Source organism: Thrips palmi, unplaced genomic scaffold, assembly GCF_012932325.1.
Source record: "Thrips palmi isolate BJ-2018 unplaced genomic scaffold, TpBJ-2018v1 HiC_scaffold_18, whole genome shotgun sequence".
NCBI lineage: Eukaryota > Metazoa > Arthropoda > Insecta > Thysanoptera > Thripidae > Thrips > Thrips palmi.
In genome coordinates, this window is record NW_023144627.1 from 17,203,897 (window position 1) to 17,218,796 (window position 14,900).

At 54.3% G+C, this 14,900-nt stretch overlaps 1 protein-coding gene across 1 annotated transcript in view; it reads right to left on the reverse strand.

The window, feature by feature from the left end:
• The window catches only part of LOC117644434 (small conductance calcium-activated potassium channel protein), a 138,057-nt gene that overhangs the window by 71,409 nt on the left and 51,748 nt on the right, over positions 1 to 14,900 (reverse strand). The window contains exons 2-3 of the mRNA XM_034383921.1: positions 11,955 to 12,034; positions 1,931 to 2,469 (exon numbers count right to left, since the gene is read on the reverse strand). Of these exons, the coding sequence (XP_034239812.1) occupies positions 1,931 to 2,449 (519 nt within the window). The 5' untranslated portion in view covers positions 2,450 to 2,469; positions 11,955 to 12,034. The remainder of the gene's footprint in view (positions 1 to 1,930; positions 2,470 to 11,954; positions 12,035 to 14,900) is intronic.

Consider the following 14,900-nt stretch of genomic DNA (forward strand, 5'->3'; position numbering starts at 1 on the left):
TAATGAATAGCGGGATTGCGACCGCGCGTCGCCTTGAGCCCACTCCAATCCGCCCCGCCCCGCCCCGCCCCGCCACGTCTCACCGATAAGTCGGGGCCAGCGAGGGAAATGCGGCCGCCCGGTCACGGGCAGGGCCATCCCGGCAGCGAATCCCCGGAAACCCGGCGCCGCCACTGTACGATGCTCATCCAGCCAGCAGCCCGAGGGTCTGTCTCTCTCGCACCTATGCGGGGCGCCCGTGAGTGCGAGAGAGACAGAGCGACGGACTACAGTGGCGGCCAGGGGCGGCCGCAGCCAGAGCGACGCAAAAACCGCATCCGGTCCGGGCGAGTCCGGACTCGGTCCGGGCCGACCCTCCGCCAGCGTCACATAAACGCGAGCTGCGGCATCCGGGCCACTGCACTGCAAACTGAGAGCCGCTTTCGTCGCTCTGTCTCTCTCGCACCCGTACGGCGCGCCCCGCGGGAGCGACTGAGACGGGGCGGCGAAAGCGACTCTCGGAATGTGTCTGGTGCGGGCGGCCAGCCGACACCGCCGCTTCCTTGGCCGAGCGTTTTGCGAGGCCCTAGCGCAGCGGTTCTCAACCTTAGGGTCACGACCCCAAGTGGGGTCGCGAAAAAATTTTAAGGGGTCGCGGCGAGGTAGCTGGGGTCGTGTTTTGGGCCGATTTTAAGCAGCCACTGCGTCTGATCCGAGGCGGGCATTTTGCTCCCTCAACCGGCAATTGGTCTTTGAACCTTCCTTTAGCATGCCTTTGTTACGGAGTGTGATTATCAGTCTTAGTTTGGGAGCAGTATTGTCTCAAAGTTGGCCGAAACGCTCAGAAATGTCTTTGAAAAATCGTGTTTTGGGCCTATTTTAAGCAGCCACTGCGTCTGACCCGAGGCGGTATTTCGTCCTCTTTCAACGGGCAATCGGTCTTTGGACCTTCTTTTAGCATGCCTTTGTTACGGAGTGTGATTATCAGTCTTAGTTTGGGAGCAGTATTGTCTCAAAGTTGACCGAAACGCTCAGAAATGTCTTTGAAAAATCGTTGTGCCTGTTTTGGTCAACTTTGAGACAATACTGCTCCCAAACTAAGACTGATAATCGCATTCCGTAACAGAGGCATACTAAAGGAAGGTCCAAAGAACAATTGCCCGTTGAGGGAGCAAAATGCCCGCCTCGGATCAGACGCAGTGGCTGCTTAAAATCGACCCAAAACATGATTTTTTCAAGGCATTTCTGAGCGTTTTGGCCAACTTTCAGACAATACTGCTCCCAAACTAAGACTGATAATCGCACTCCGTAACAGAGGCATGCTAAAGGAAGGTCCAAAGACCAATTGCCCGTTGAGGGAGCAAAATGCCCGCCTCGGATCAGACGCAGTGGCTGCTTAAAATCGACCCAAAACATGATTTTTTCAAGGAATTTCTGAGCGTTTTGGCCAACTTTCAGACAATACTGCTCCCAAACTAAGACTGATAATCGCACTCCGTAACAGAGGCATGCTAAAGGAAGGTCCAAAGACCAATTGCCCGTTGAGGGAGCAAAATGCCCGCCTCGGATCAGACGCAGTGGCATGCTAAAGGAGGGGTCCCGTGGGGTCGCGAAACTTTTCCTGGGGGTCGCGGAAATTTTTGGCTACAAATTTGGGGTCGCGAGCCGAGAAAGATTGAGAACCGCTGCCCTAGCGTCCAATCGTCTGCACGGCGAGGCCAGGCGTCACAGGGCCGCCAACGACGGTTCCGTTCGATCGCTCATTTATTTTACACGCATTTTATAAATTTAAAATCGACTCTGAAGACTGAGTTAATGCAGTGACCACGGCATCGAAAGGCTGGTGCTTGGCACAGCAAAGACTTAAGGAGTTACTCTTTGAACTTTCATAGTTTGATTCAATTGAAAATCTACAGAAGAGAAAGTAAGGCAGTCTTGCCACTCCACTGACCTGTCCGGTGAGTCGGCAGTGCAGCTCCAGGTCGGGCACGGAGCGCGTGGCCGTGTCCTCGGCGCAGCCCGTGGCCGAGGTGGCGGACTCCTCCGAGCCGCCGAGGCCGTAGCCCAGGCCGCCGGACGAGTGCAGGAACGTGGTGCAGTCCTGGCGGATGAGCACGGGCTTGCCCATGGCGGGGCCCATGGCGGGGTTCACCGAGGCGCGCCTCCCGGACGCCGACGGCGTGGCCCCCGCCTCGGGGCTGCTGCTGGTGGTGCTGTTGGGCGCCGCCTCCACGGTGACGGTCGGCGTGCGCACCAGGTAGGGGCTGGCGGTGGAGGTGGACGCCGGCGGGGTGGAGTCGCCGCCCCCCGCGGCGGCATCGCCGACGGCCGCCCCGCCCCCGCCGCCGCCGCTGCTGCTGCTCGCGGCGCCGCCCCCCGCGCCGCCCCCGCCCCCGCCGCCCCCGGACACGACGGTGACATGTGGCGTCCGGGCGAGCAGCTGGGAGCTTTCATCCGCCCCCGAGCTCATGTTGACATCATCGCCGTCACCTGCAACAGCCACAGCGGTGGATTAGCGCCGCTAAAACTCAACCCCGTGCCAAGCTGTGTCCAGGGTCGCGACCCCAGAGCCCAACCTGCTGACAGTGCGGAAAACCTCCGCGCCGTGGCGATGTCGCGAAAATTCGACGTGTTGCCAACCTTTAATGCAGCTTTGCTACCTTTACAGGGGATGGCAGCACTCCTATCCACCCCCCCCCTCCTTTTCCTCTGGATCCGCGCCTGCGACGCGTGTCCGGCCAGTGCGTGCGCCTCACTCGACAAGATAAAATGTAAAGTATTGTGGGCATGTTTAATGATGCAGGCATTACACCAGTGAATGGGGCAGTAATGGCGCGCTGATAAGCCTCGCGGCCAAGACGGTGCGTTGTGGAGCCTCGGTCGTCACGCCACCGCCAGGCTAACACCTCTCTCTCTCGCACCCCTACGAGCTGCCACTCGAGAGCGAGAGAGAGCGACGAAAGCACTGCTTGGAGTTTCCACCCCCTTTCCTTTTCTGAGCGAGGGTATCGCCGTCGGCCGCCTCGCCCCGCCAGAGGGCAGCACTCTCGCAGGGGGCACACCGGGCGGCGAGCCGGGCGCCGTGGGGTAGCGACGCCGCGACCCCCGGCGTGAGCCGGCCAGCGCGGGGTAGCGCCACCCTCCCTCCGCCAGGACTTGCAAGAGGGACCCGCAGGCCGCGCTGGCAATTCCACCTGCGGCTCCCATATAACGTATTTATCGGCTCCTGCCGGCTATGGCAGCAAAGGAAAGTGGGCCAAGAGTTGCAAAAGAGAAACCAGAATAAACTGAAATTCGAAGGGTGAGACACCTGACCAGTTTTCAGCGGTACAAACAGTGCCATCGGAACGCAAAACTCAAATGTATGACCAAAAAAGGGTAATACTCGGTAATACTCCAATGAATGACCCCGAAAAAAAGTTCGGGCATCAACGAGACTGGTTCTTGTTTTTCTTGAAGAAACATTCCCCTTTTATCGGTAACACAGAAAAGTATCACCCTTTTTTCGGCCATACATCAAAGTTTGACCGCTTCTTAGGTCCAACAGGTATGTCTCACTCCTGGGACGGCATGTCTCACCTTCCGATTTACAGTGCAGAGAGATAAACATATCCTCGATTCGAGTTGTCCAAACAGCCGCCTTTTTCGGTCAGGTCACCCGGTGGGTTCTGCCTGTCCCTTCACCCCGGCGAGCCAAATTTAGACAGGCCCGCCTCACTGGGTCTTCAAAAGGGGTAATGAGGGTGTGAGCTTAATGGGAGTGAAAGCGCCGAACCCGGTCAGGGTGGGCTGGCAGGGCGGACAGACGGGCGGACAGACAGACAGGCAGACGGACAGGCGAGCGGAAGGTAGACGGAAAGATTAAAGGGTGGAACGCCCTTCTGCCTGACCTTTGCCGGTGCTGCACTGTGCACACAGGTCATCTTCTTCGACGTACATGGCGCGCAACAACCCGTCCTTCCATTTCCCCACAGTCGGCCACGATTTCCTTTATAGTGACTGTTCTGAATGAACTGCCGCAAACTCAACCTACCTCAGCGGGAGACACACTGTAAATGTCTTACGGTGAAAGGCTACACCAACATATTATGGTGGAGATTTTCTCCATGATACCAACGAAATTCGTCAAAATATCTATAAGGTACAGTGAATTCTCAATGGTATGTTACGAAGTCAGCTGCATCACCATAATATGGAACATTCTAACCATAATATGGAGAATCTTCACAGTACAACATTTAGAGTGCAGGTGCGAAGGCAGAAAGTATGCAAATAGAAAATCCACCCGGTGAATCCTAGAGAATGCGAAGACCGGGGAAAACGAGGGGCCGCGCTTTGATCAGCGGTCACGCTGCCAAGCACGAGGCACGGGGCGCGGGACTCGGGACGCAGCGCGCGCAGCGGGCCGACGAGAGTAGTGGCTTTGACAAGCCGTCCCTCCCCGGCCGGTCTAGGGGGCAAAGCTTCGCCAGATGTCCCGCTGCCGTCCCCAGCCACTGCCGTACATCACAGCGGTAGTTAGTTTCACTCCAGCACAGCCACAGCCACACACACACACACACACACACACACACACACAGACGGCCGGACATAAACACACCAAGGAGCCACGTGCACACAACCTTTGGACCGCAGCAGCGACGGACCCTCGGCCGGCACCACAATCCCGTGTCCTCGTCTGCAGACCGATCCCGAGAATCGTTTTCGACGCTCTGTCTCTCTCGCACTAGCGGGGCGCCCCGTACAGGTGCGAGATGTACAGAGCGACGTAAACGACTCTCGGAATCGGTCCACTGGTCCCGGTGCGGTGCGCTTGGGGCTCGCACTGCGGTCGACTGCGGTTGTGCACTGCCAAATGAAGGCAGCGCTTCGTCCAACAGCGTAGCAGCAGCAAGATTAACCCGGGCCTCCGCCGGTTTCTGGCCCACTGTGCGACGGCACGGCGACGGCACGCCCCCGCGGGGCCGGAAACACCCGGTGTGGGAAATGACTTTCACGTTGTTCACACCGAAACGCCTGTTTTACAACACATAGAAAACTATTACGAGAGCGACAATTTAAGTTCCATGAAATTAAGGGTCGAAAAGGAGAGGTACGCTTGAAGCCAAGGGTAGCAACTTCTATGCTTGAAGAATGGCGTAAACAGACGATTGCGCACTGCCGGTACATTTCAATTGTCATCTCTGTTTTGGTAAATTCAATTTCCTACATTTATTTCAAGTAACAAAAATTTTCTTTTTTCTGTTTTTCTTCGTGTATTTTTTTTTAGCATTTCCCGCTGGGACAGAGGCGTTATCGGTCGCAACAACACAGCAGGCTGTGCGATTTTCACATAACGCTGCACGGCGGCACGGCGCCATGGCGGCGGCCACACACTGCGAGCCGCCCGGGCCGCCCAGGCCGCCCAGGCCCAGATGCGCGGCTGCGCGGCGTTTAGTGCCGAAGTTTGCCGCGCCATTCCACATTAGCGGCCCAGCGGCGCCAGTTGCGTGTCCCGGCAGCATAACTTTGGCGTCGTAACAACCGCTTGTCTCGCTGGAACAATGCAGCGCCGCTACGCGCTGCTACGCGGCGCGCGCTGTGTGTGCATTACACGCGCCAATCATAAAGCGACACGCCGCCTCATTTTACACAAACGACACGTCGAGTCGATGAAGACCCTGCACTGCATACCGCACAGTGGGCCAGAAGACCGGTGGAGGCGGCCAAAACCCTAGACGCGTTTTGAGCTCCAGAGTCACAAAATAGGACTCGAACTGAACGTGTGACCCCACCAATGGATTCCTCGTTTGGAGAGCAAAGAAGGACATACCCTCATAGACGGGACACTCGACAAAGGAAGTGAGCGGTGATTGAGGAAATTCAGTTCCGAATCAAAGGGCGACAGTTTTTGACGATAAGGTGCGCGCAGGGCTTTGGCAGCCATGACAAACAGCACCATAAACAACAACAAGGAATATTGCTTCGCTCCGTCAGCGGGGCCGGCCCGCCGCCCGGTCAGAGGTAATGGCCCCTAATGACAACGACCTCGTTCCCTCTCGCTCTAACAACAGCGGCCCTGCCGGAACCCATCCCTCTCTGAATCAATGCAGAGCTTGAAAATTCTAATCAACTCGGCGGTGACTGCGTCCTGGTCAGTTAACGCGACATGATTAATAAAACATGAAACCCACCCCCACCCCCTTCCTGTCAAAATGTATGCCACCCATCTCCAAGGAAACGATACGGTACTCGCTCGAAAACGAAGCGCTATCAAGAAAAGCGCAGTGCCTACTCAAGTACTGCACGGCCTGAAAATATAGAAATAAATGGAAGGTGAAAGGCTCACACATATTTGGAAACATGGATAGTTAGAGGGCCTTGCAACTGGAATGGCAGTGGTGTGCCCCGCCCCGCCTCTGAATTAATCCGGAGTGCTGGGCAGGCACGGTCGATCGACCAACGCCTTTTCGACCGCCCCTCCACTGTTAATAATTCCAGCCGTGCTAATAAGAACCCAAGCCCCTCCGCACATCGAACGTAAATTCGGTTAATTCTCTACAAATCCAAAAGCGTACATTGTATGCTCTACCTGGAGCATGCCTGCAAGCACGCTCTAGCTAGCGCATGCCTGCCAAGCATTCACTTACCAGTGCACACTGTTAAAAATCCACTGTAATATTACAACACAATCACCTACAGTAATGCTGTTAAATGACAACCGTATTGTTTTGTATCTGAACGGGAAACCCATCCAGAAACAGCACTTTCGTTCCATAACAACTTTCTTGTCAAGTAACAATAATGTAATCGTGATTAAAAACAGTTGTGTTGTCGTTGAACAGGTTTCATGTTAAGAAACAGCCTTTTGCAATTTTAAAACATATATTGTTGTCAGGTGACAAGGGTCTTGTTTAATAACAGCACGATGAAATCAACACACTGTCAGAAAATTCCGAAAAAAAAAAATGGAAAAATCATGGAGTTTTTCCGAAACTTCTGCATGGAGCTCTCCATAAATGCAAATTCTGGGCTTTCTCCGAAAAATTTCGGAATTTTGAACAAAAATATATGCTGCACCATCACAAAAACACGAAAAAAAGGTTTGCAACCAGTTAAAAATTGAGGGAAGGGTGAACCCCTACTTCTTGATCTTGACCTCAGTTTTCATAATATTAAGGGAAAGCTACAGGATATAAGTCAAATGAGCTCGAATGAGATTGTCCCTTCTTTGACCATTTCAGACCGAAAAATGCTTCAGCGAAGTCCTCTTTAATATATCTGAGAAAAGACTTGCATTTTACCTCCTATCTGGACCCAAGGAATGCTCCAAAGAACATCTGTATAAACCCTGAGAAAATCTCTCCGAAAAAAAATGGAAAATGAATGGAGTCTCCATGAACGTGATTATAGGGTTTTTCTCCATAAAATTTCGGAGCTAATTTCTAACAGTGCACAAATGTTGGGAAGACATCGTCGAAGACTTCGAAGAAGTATTGTTTTATTACAATCGAACTGTCAGAAAACAGCACCGAGGGCTACAACATGCTTGTAATATAACAAGTCGTGTTGCTATCAAACTTAACAGCATAAGTGCTGTTAATTTACAGCACTTTTTTTAACAGTGCATACATGCCAAGTACACGCTTACTGAAGCATGCACCTAGTGCATAGGGGATTAGGAGTTGTTTGTACAAAAAGAGTGTACGAGGCAGCCGCTTCATGGCTACGGATACTAAGCCTAGTATTATGAATGCACAGCATTTCACAATGGGAAATTGAGAGTGTAGACTTTGTACTGTGTTTGCGACTTTCCACGCTTTTCGAGTGGCACGGTTGAGCGCTACGCGCGAGCACACACAGCAGCCTTGCACTGGCCGGGCCTCGGGCGATGCACTCCGTCGGTGCAGCAAACGGCATGCAGGAGCAGGCTGGGCTAGGCAAGACGCACCACGGCCACTCTCCTTCAACAGCAGAGACCTCATCCAGTGTGCCTCCAGGGTGGGCAGCCCTCCTGGCGCCCAGCTATCCGCGCCCCACTGGCATGCCGGGCACACAGAAGTGGGGCCTTAAGCCCATTTCGGGTTTATTGTGTCTGAGCCTCGGCGCGCTCCAGACACTCAGTGCCGTCCGAGACTACGAGGCACGCTCCAGAGGTATACTGCCTGTAAAGTGGTGTCTCGGAGCGGTATAGTGTCAGGGATTCGCCAGGCCAGTGTTGAGAACCGGACGTGTGACCCCACCAATGGAATGCTCTCCGAACGAGGAATCCATTGGTGGGGTCACACGTCCGATTCGAGTCCAGTTTAGCGACGCTGGAGCTCAAAACGCGTCTAGAATTTTGGCCACCTCCACCGGTCTTCTGGCCCACTGTGCGGCGGGGTTACTGCAGAGTGCACTAGCGCACGGCGGCGCACGGCCCCATGGAGACCGTGCACGCGCACCGCCACTACACCGCACGCGGCGGCCGCGCTGTTCCCGACGGACGTTCGGCCTCCCAGGGCCCAGGGTGTGGCCTAGTCGCGGCGGTGTGGCGAGGCCAGCCAGGGGCCAGCCAGGGGCCAGCCAGGGGCCAGCCAGGGGCCAGCCAGGGGCCAGCCAGGGGCCAGCCAGGGGCCAGCCAGGGGCCAGCCAGGGGCCAGCCAGGGGCCAGCCAGGGGCCAGCCAGGGGCCAGCCAGGGGCCAGCCAGGGGCCAGCCAGGGGCCAGCCAGGGGCCAGCCAGGGGCCAGCCAGGGGCCAGCCAGGTGCCAGCCAGGGGCCAGCCAGGGGCCAGCCAGGGGCCAGCCAGGGGCCAGCCAGGGGCCAGCCAGGGGCCAACCAGGGGCCAGCCAGGGGCCAGCCAGGGCGGGGGCCAGGCCAAAAACTAGGGCCCGCCAAAGGGCCGCTGTGTGGCCGCGGCGGGGGCCCCCGCGCCATGTTGCCCAGGGTTTCAGCAGGGCCGAGGGCGCGTCGGCCGCCCGGGCGAGCCCGGGGAAAGAGGGGCCGGGGACCAGCAAGAGAGCCCAACAGCCAACCCGGGACACCAGGGGCACCAGGGCGGCGGGTCCGGCCAAATTCTCCTTTCCAAGCCGCCCGTCTGACGCCGGTGGGACCGCCCCCAGTTCCCCATAGTGCTGTCTTGTTTTTTTTTCCATATCCGTTTGCGCAGGCGAGCGTGGGGGCAAAAAAGGGAGAAAACCCACTGCAGCCTTTTAGGGGCTGATCCAAGTTTGCCTTTTTCCAAAATTCATGCCTTCCCCCGGCAGTCTCGTCCTGCTTGGCCAAGTCCCTGGCCGCGGGCGGGGAGTTGGTGGCACCACTTCCTCTGCCCCGGGTTGGTGCGGGCCGCCCCCGGAAACATTGTTATTCCTTGGGGAGGGGGGGAGGGTAGGCCCGCACAGTGAGACACACTGTGCGTTAAACTTCAAAATCTACTCTTTCATCACTGTAAGGATCATTTTGCTCCTTCTTCCCGTTGTCATCCTTGAACCTGACCGGGATTACCCCGGCCACAGCAGAGGACTAAGCTGGGTCCGGCTGCTGCCGGCTGCCCCGGCCGAAAGGGCAAGATAAGGCCTCGCATCATGGGCTGGACATACAAGGGGTTCACTGGCCAACACAGCGGCCGAAAGAAGAGGCAGACACCGGCAGGGACACCAACCACATTACTTCCGTGCAACGGAGCTACAGATGATTGCCCAGCATGTTCTGAACGTGGTCCGACATCTAAGTTTGACCAAGGGTGGAAATCGAAAGCGAGACAGGGTTAAACCACCACGAATTTCATGGCCCATGTTTTCTCGTATACTCTTCTCATAAAAACAGAACCCCGCACTTCTTTTTCAATTTCGCCGAAGGAAAAGGGGGAGAGTGGGCCGACGCAAGCCTCTCCCACCTGCATATCCTCCAGCTGCTGCTTGATATGCCCTGGGGGCCAAAGCACCACAGAGGCCAAGGGCAGACCCACTTCCTCTCTCTCTCTCTCTCTCTCTCTCACACACACACACACACACACACACACACACACAGAGATACACGGACGCACGTGCTTTGGCGTATACGTCCAGGTCCAGACCAGACGCGCTCCTGTCGCCCCGCATTACCTAAGCGGCGTCGCAAGGTGGGGCAGGAGGTCCGACGTGCACGCGCTGCTCTCTCTCTCATTCTCTCTCTCTCTCTCTCTCTCTCTCTCTCTCTCTCTCTCTGTCTCTCTGTCTCTCTCTCTCTCTCTCTCTCTGTATGTGTGTCTGTGTGTGGCCTACTTGCCTGGCGCCAATTTGTCTGTCACTGCTTCTCTTTGCCCCCAGCTTGATTGTGTGAGCCGGTGTATGAGTGGCAGTGGGGGACAAATAGACACAGACCCCCGCCACACACACACACACACACACACACACAAACAGGGACACTGCCATTCATTCCGGGGCTTCAGCCTCCCAAGGGCCGCCCGGCCCCCTCGGGGGCGTTCGCCAGGCGTTCGGCCTTCGGTTCGTGGCGCTTTGGCAGCCTCCATGGCGCGCATCACACTGGAGGCACTTAGACACGGCCGCTTCGGCAGCCTTCCCCCATACAGCAGCGCGCATGGCTACCTTCCCATCCAATTTTTTTTTCCTTTTTCCCCCTTTACAAAATTGCATCCCTTTCGCGCCCGCTTTTGTCCCCCAACCTTTTCGTTCCCTTCCGCCCGCACTGTAACAAATAATTTGGGAATGAACAAAGGTACATTTGCTGAAAAATTATCGCTTCTAACGTTATTCCGCGTTATTCACGAAATTGTTCGTGAATGAACGAAAGCCTTTCGTTAATCTGCGACAAACGTTCGTGGGTTTGCGGACATCCTTTTTTTTTCAGAGGTACCTTTTGTAAGTCCGCGAATCATATTTTTACGGTGATTCTCCCTCCGTTCTACTCGACAGTGCACCGCTAATGCTGTGGCTCGCACGAAAGCGTACGGCGCCACGATCATGCAAACGAATGAGCCACAAAGCAGCGGGAGGGCAGGCTGCCGACTGATTCCGGGAGTCGTTTTCGTCGCTGTGCCTCTCTCGCACTCATGGGGCGTCCCGTATAGTTGCGAGAGAGACAGAGCGACGAGAACGGCTCTCGGAATCAGTCTGCTGGGCAAGGGGCAGGCCCTCAACGGCCCCTCCTGGACCAGCCACGCCGGGCTGGGCTCAGTCCCGCCCTCAATTCACGAGCCCTCGCGTAACGCCAGGTAACGCCCTTTCGACGAGAGAGAAAAGAAATATTAATGTGCAGGCCCCGCGGCCATGAATAAAGGGGGCAGACTCCATCCGTCACCTGGTTCACACCCGCACTTGAAAGTTGCTTGAGCCCAGCGCAAAAACGGCCATCTGGTGCAAACCACCGCATGCCTTCGAAAAAAAAACACTACTCAAAAAGTTTTTTTTCTTCATTGCTGGTGTGACTGTGAAGAGGTCTACCGGCAAAAAGAAACGAGGTTCAGCACCAATTAGTGTATAAATAAATGCCACAAAAAAGGCCAAGAGAACAAAATTAAGCGACATGGTATGGCGTACACACTAAATGTTATCTACAGTTTTGTACGAGCCATCACAGTTTTAAGTGCACACGAAATTTTCGTACAATTTTCATACAACAACTGCACACTTTTCGCCATTTTTGTACAAAATTGTGCAAAATTTTGTACAAATTTGTACGAAAAGTTCGGGTGCACAAAGAACTGTGATGTCTCGTACAAGATTTGTACAAAAACATTTAGTGTGTATGAAAAAAAGGGGAAAACAATGAAGACTGATGCGCATATTATTTTATTCCACTGTTTGGCCCACACCGTAATATTTATGGAAATCTTGGCAACGGGTGACACAAGGAGGATATTATTGGAACCGGGACGACTGGACATAACCAACTGTTTTTCTCCGTGTGCACAAAAACGGATTACGTCCCACTTTTCCACTTTAACGTAGCAAGCAAATGGACGCCACGTCGCGCCATTCTACCAATCGAGCGAAAGGTGTCTGTTTTTGTCACTTACTTTCATGTGCCCTGGGCACCGCCTGCGCCCAGGTGTCACGCCAGGGTTGTTACACGGGCCGGCATAGCTGCGCTGTCATCCTGAAAAAACAAAAGAAAGTGACGATCAATACCCTGCTGCAGGCATGCAAACTTTGTCCGACTGTTACGCAGTGTTTCACAGTTGGCCCACTCCAAAATAATTGGCATCATTATCACCACTTTTTAGTCCTCTGCTGCTCCGAGTGTATTCGGAAGGTGGTCAATAAAACACTGATGAAAATAAAAATGTTTCATGAGTGATTTGATGAATAAATGATTAAGATACCAAAAGTAATAACAAATTGTCACATTTCCAACATCATTATGACATCAGTAGTGACAGATTTAAAGCACATTTCACTGATCAAAGAGATATCGGTGATGTCACTGTTTTAATTGTCGCCTCGCTGACACTCGGAGCGTGGCACAGTTTCCTTTTTTTATACAGTCTGAATACACACCATTCTGTTACGTATTTAGAGAAGAAGCCTCCCCGAACGCGCGACCCACGTTGTCATAATACCGGCCAAACAATACTTTATCAGTGCACGCTCACAAAAGGTTTCAAACGGCGACTGTCATCGCTCTCTTTTATTCTGCCCAGTATTGGACGACTACGGTCAAACCCCCGCTTTGGATTAGCAGCCACAGGGGCCAACGAGCGCCCTCCACGTGGTGGAAAATGTGGCGCACGCAGTCAAAATGTCGAGCGAGTTCACGCGAGGGCGACGTTTAGTCTCATAAATACCGCCATCAGGGCATTAGGGGAATATTTTATGCAGTCTTTTTCACTCGAATTCGCCAGTCGGACACGTGGCGCGCTGCACCACTGGAAGGGGGCAAGGGTTGAATCCATGGGTTCAGCTAACTTCACTAAGGTGGCACCGTGGCCTGACCACCACCGTCCTCAGCTGCGTTACTCAATCCCTTACAAAGAGAGTCCTGTTTTAGTTAGTTTTTGTGCAAACCCCAAAATTTTTAAGAATCTCGTTTGTGGTGGTCCACTGGGGTGAGGGGCCACACTGTGGGGCTGTTGGCACTGAGTAAGAAAACACCCAGGAAAACGCATCAACCTGGGAACCGAACGCCGGAAAAGCGGGCAGCCCAAGGCAGGACCCTCGTTCCCGTCTCGTTAATATTCAGCCGGAAGGCTTGCATTTTACTCTGCACACGTCGGGATGCACGCCCGTTCCGTCCGTCTGCCAGGACGCCGTCCAGGACGTCGTCCAGGACGTCGTCCTACACCGGCGGCGCCGTCCCCGAGACAGGCGGCTTCTTACTCATTCAGCGACAGCGGGGACGCCCCCCGGCCCGCCCCTCCTGGCCGTGTCACGCCCGGCGAAAGGAACGCAAACCCAGCAAAAGCGGCGCTTTGTCATCCACGATACCGAAAAAAGGATAAAAAGGCACACAAAAAAAAATCTGCAAAACATCGTTTACCTTTTAGGTAACGTTTTCCTATAGCTGTTCTTGCTGCTCCTTGATGGGCTGCCAGTGAGTGCGAGAGAGACAGAGGAAGTTACGTAAGGTGTAATGAAACAAAATACGCAGAAAACGAAAAATCTACGAAAAACTGCTTTATGGAACGCATCAACATCCTGCTTAACACGTATTATACGGACGTACGCATTATTCGAAGCAATTCTACATTGCCTTCCTCCCTCCGGAAAAAAATCCTGGTGGTTGTTTTCAACTTTAAAAACAAGCATTTGCCGTCGAAAATGAGGGGCACCAAACATCAATTTCTTGTCTAGTTTACTCTTCTTTTATTCAGGCGCACGGTCTCAGCTGCTGTCCTCGTGCTCTTCTTGTTTCGGGCAAACTTGCCTGTAGCTCTGCAAATAGTCACGAGAGGACCTCACCGCTCTTTTCGTTCACATGTCCCGCAACCACGTAGCAACAGTTGACACAGCACCGAAAGTGAGGCCAGACACATAAACAGACTCTCTCTCTCTCTCTCTCTCCTACACAAAGGCGCGCGCGAAAAAGAAGAGAAGAGAGAGATACGATCTGCACCACACACTCACCATCACGTTCTATCCAGCCAACCATCTGTCGCGTGGTGGGCTCGTCAAACCGAGCCCGTCAACTTGTTTATGATCCGCATCGTCGTTCTTTTTCTCGGTCACCAGACAACAACAACGAAAAAAGACTTTATTAATTTAATCTTGTGCGCGCCCCTCCCAACTGGGTCAGTCTGCGGAGGGGCCGCTTTTGCTGCGTCGCGCCGCGCCCCGATCGGGAAGGAAAGGAAGCGCAAGGAAATCAATAAGAGGTAGTTAAATTTGCAAAACCAGACTCTGTTATGTTAATTTTGTCCGATTCGAATGCTAAAACAATGGCACTGCCCCGCCCCAGCTGCAAATGAGCTTGAACGCATTGATGCAGTTTGAATGAGCGGCGAAAAGAGATTGGTCCTCTTGGCCGTAAACTTCAGCTCTCTGGCCAGGCTCGACTTCTTTTTACTTTGTTTCTCGTTCGATTTTGCCACAGGCACAGCGGGAAAAAAGAGTGCCCCGCTGTGTCCTCGTCGGCCGGGAAGCCCAACGACAACACTGTTACGCGCCATCAAGCATCGGCCGGCTTCCGACCACATGCCCTGTTGCGTAATTAAGTTTGTGATTAAGCCTAGTTTTACAGGCCGCCAACGCCCCGGCGGCCCAGCGCCACAGCGCTCCGCCGTCCGACCGGGCGAGTCATCAAAAACTTGGGTTAATTAGTTTCCCAAAACTCGGCCGGAATGCGCCAGTGTGCACTTCCGTCTGGACCGCGCCTCGCTGGGCCTTGCGTAACGAGGCCCCGGAAGTAGCTCTCTTTTCACGCGCCGCTTCAGCAGCGGGCTCGTTCCGAGCTGTGGCTTCGTCGCTCTGTCTCTCTCTCACTGACAGGGTAAATCGAAGGGGTGCGAGACAGACAGAGCGGAAAA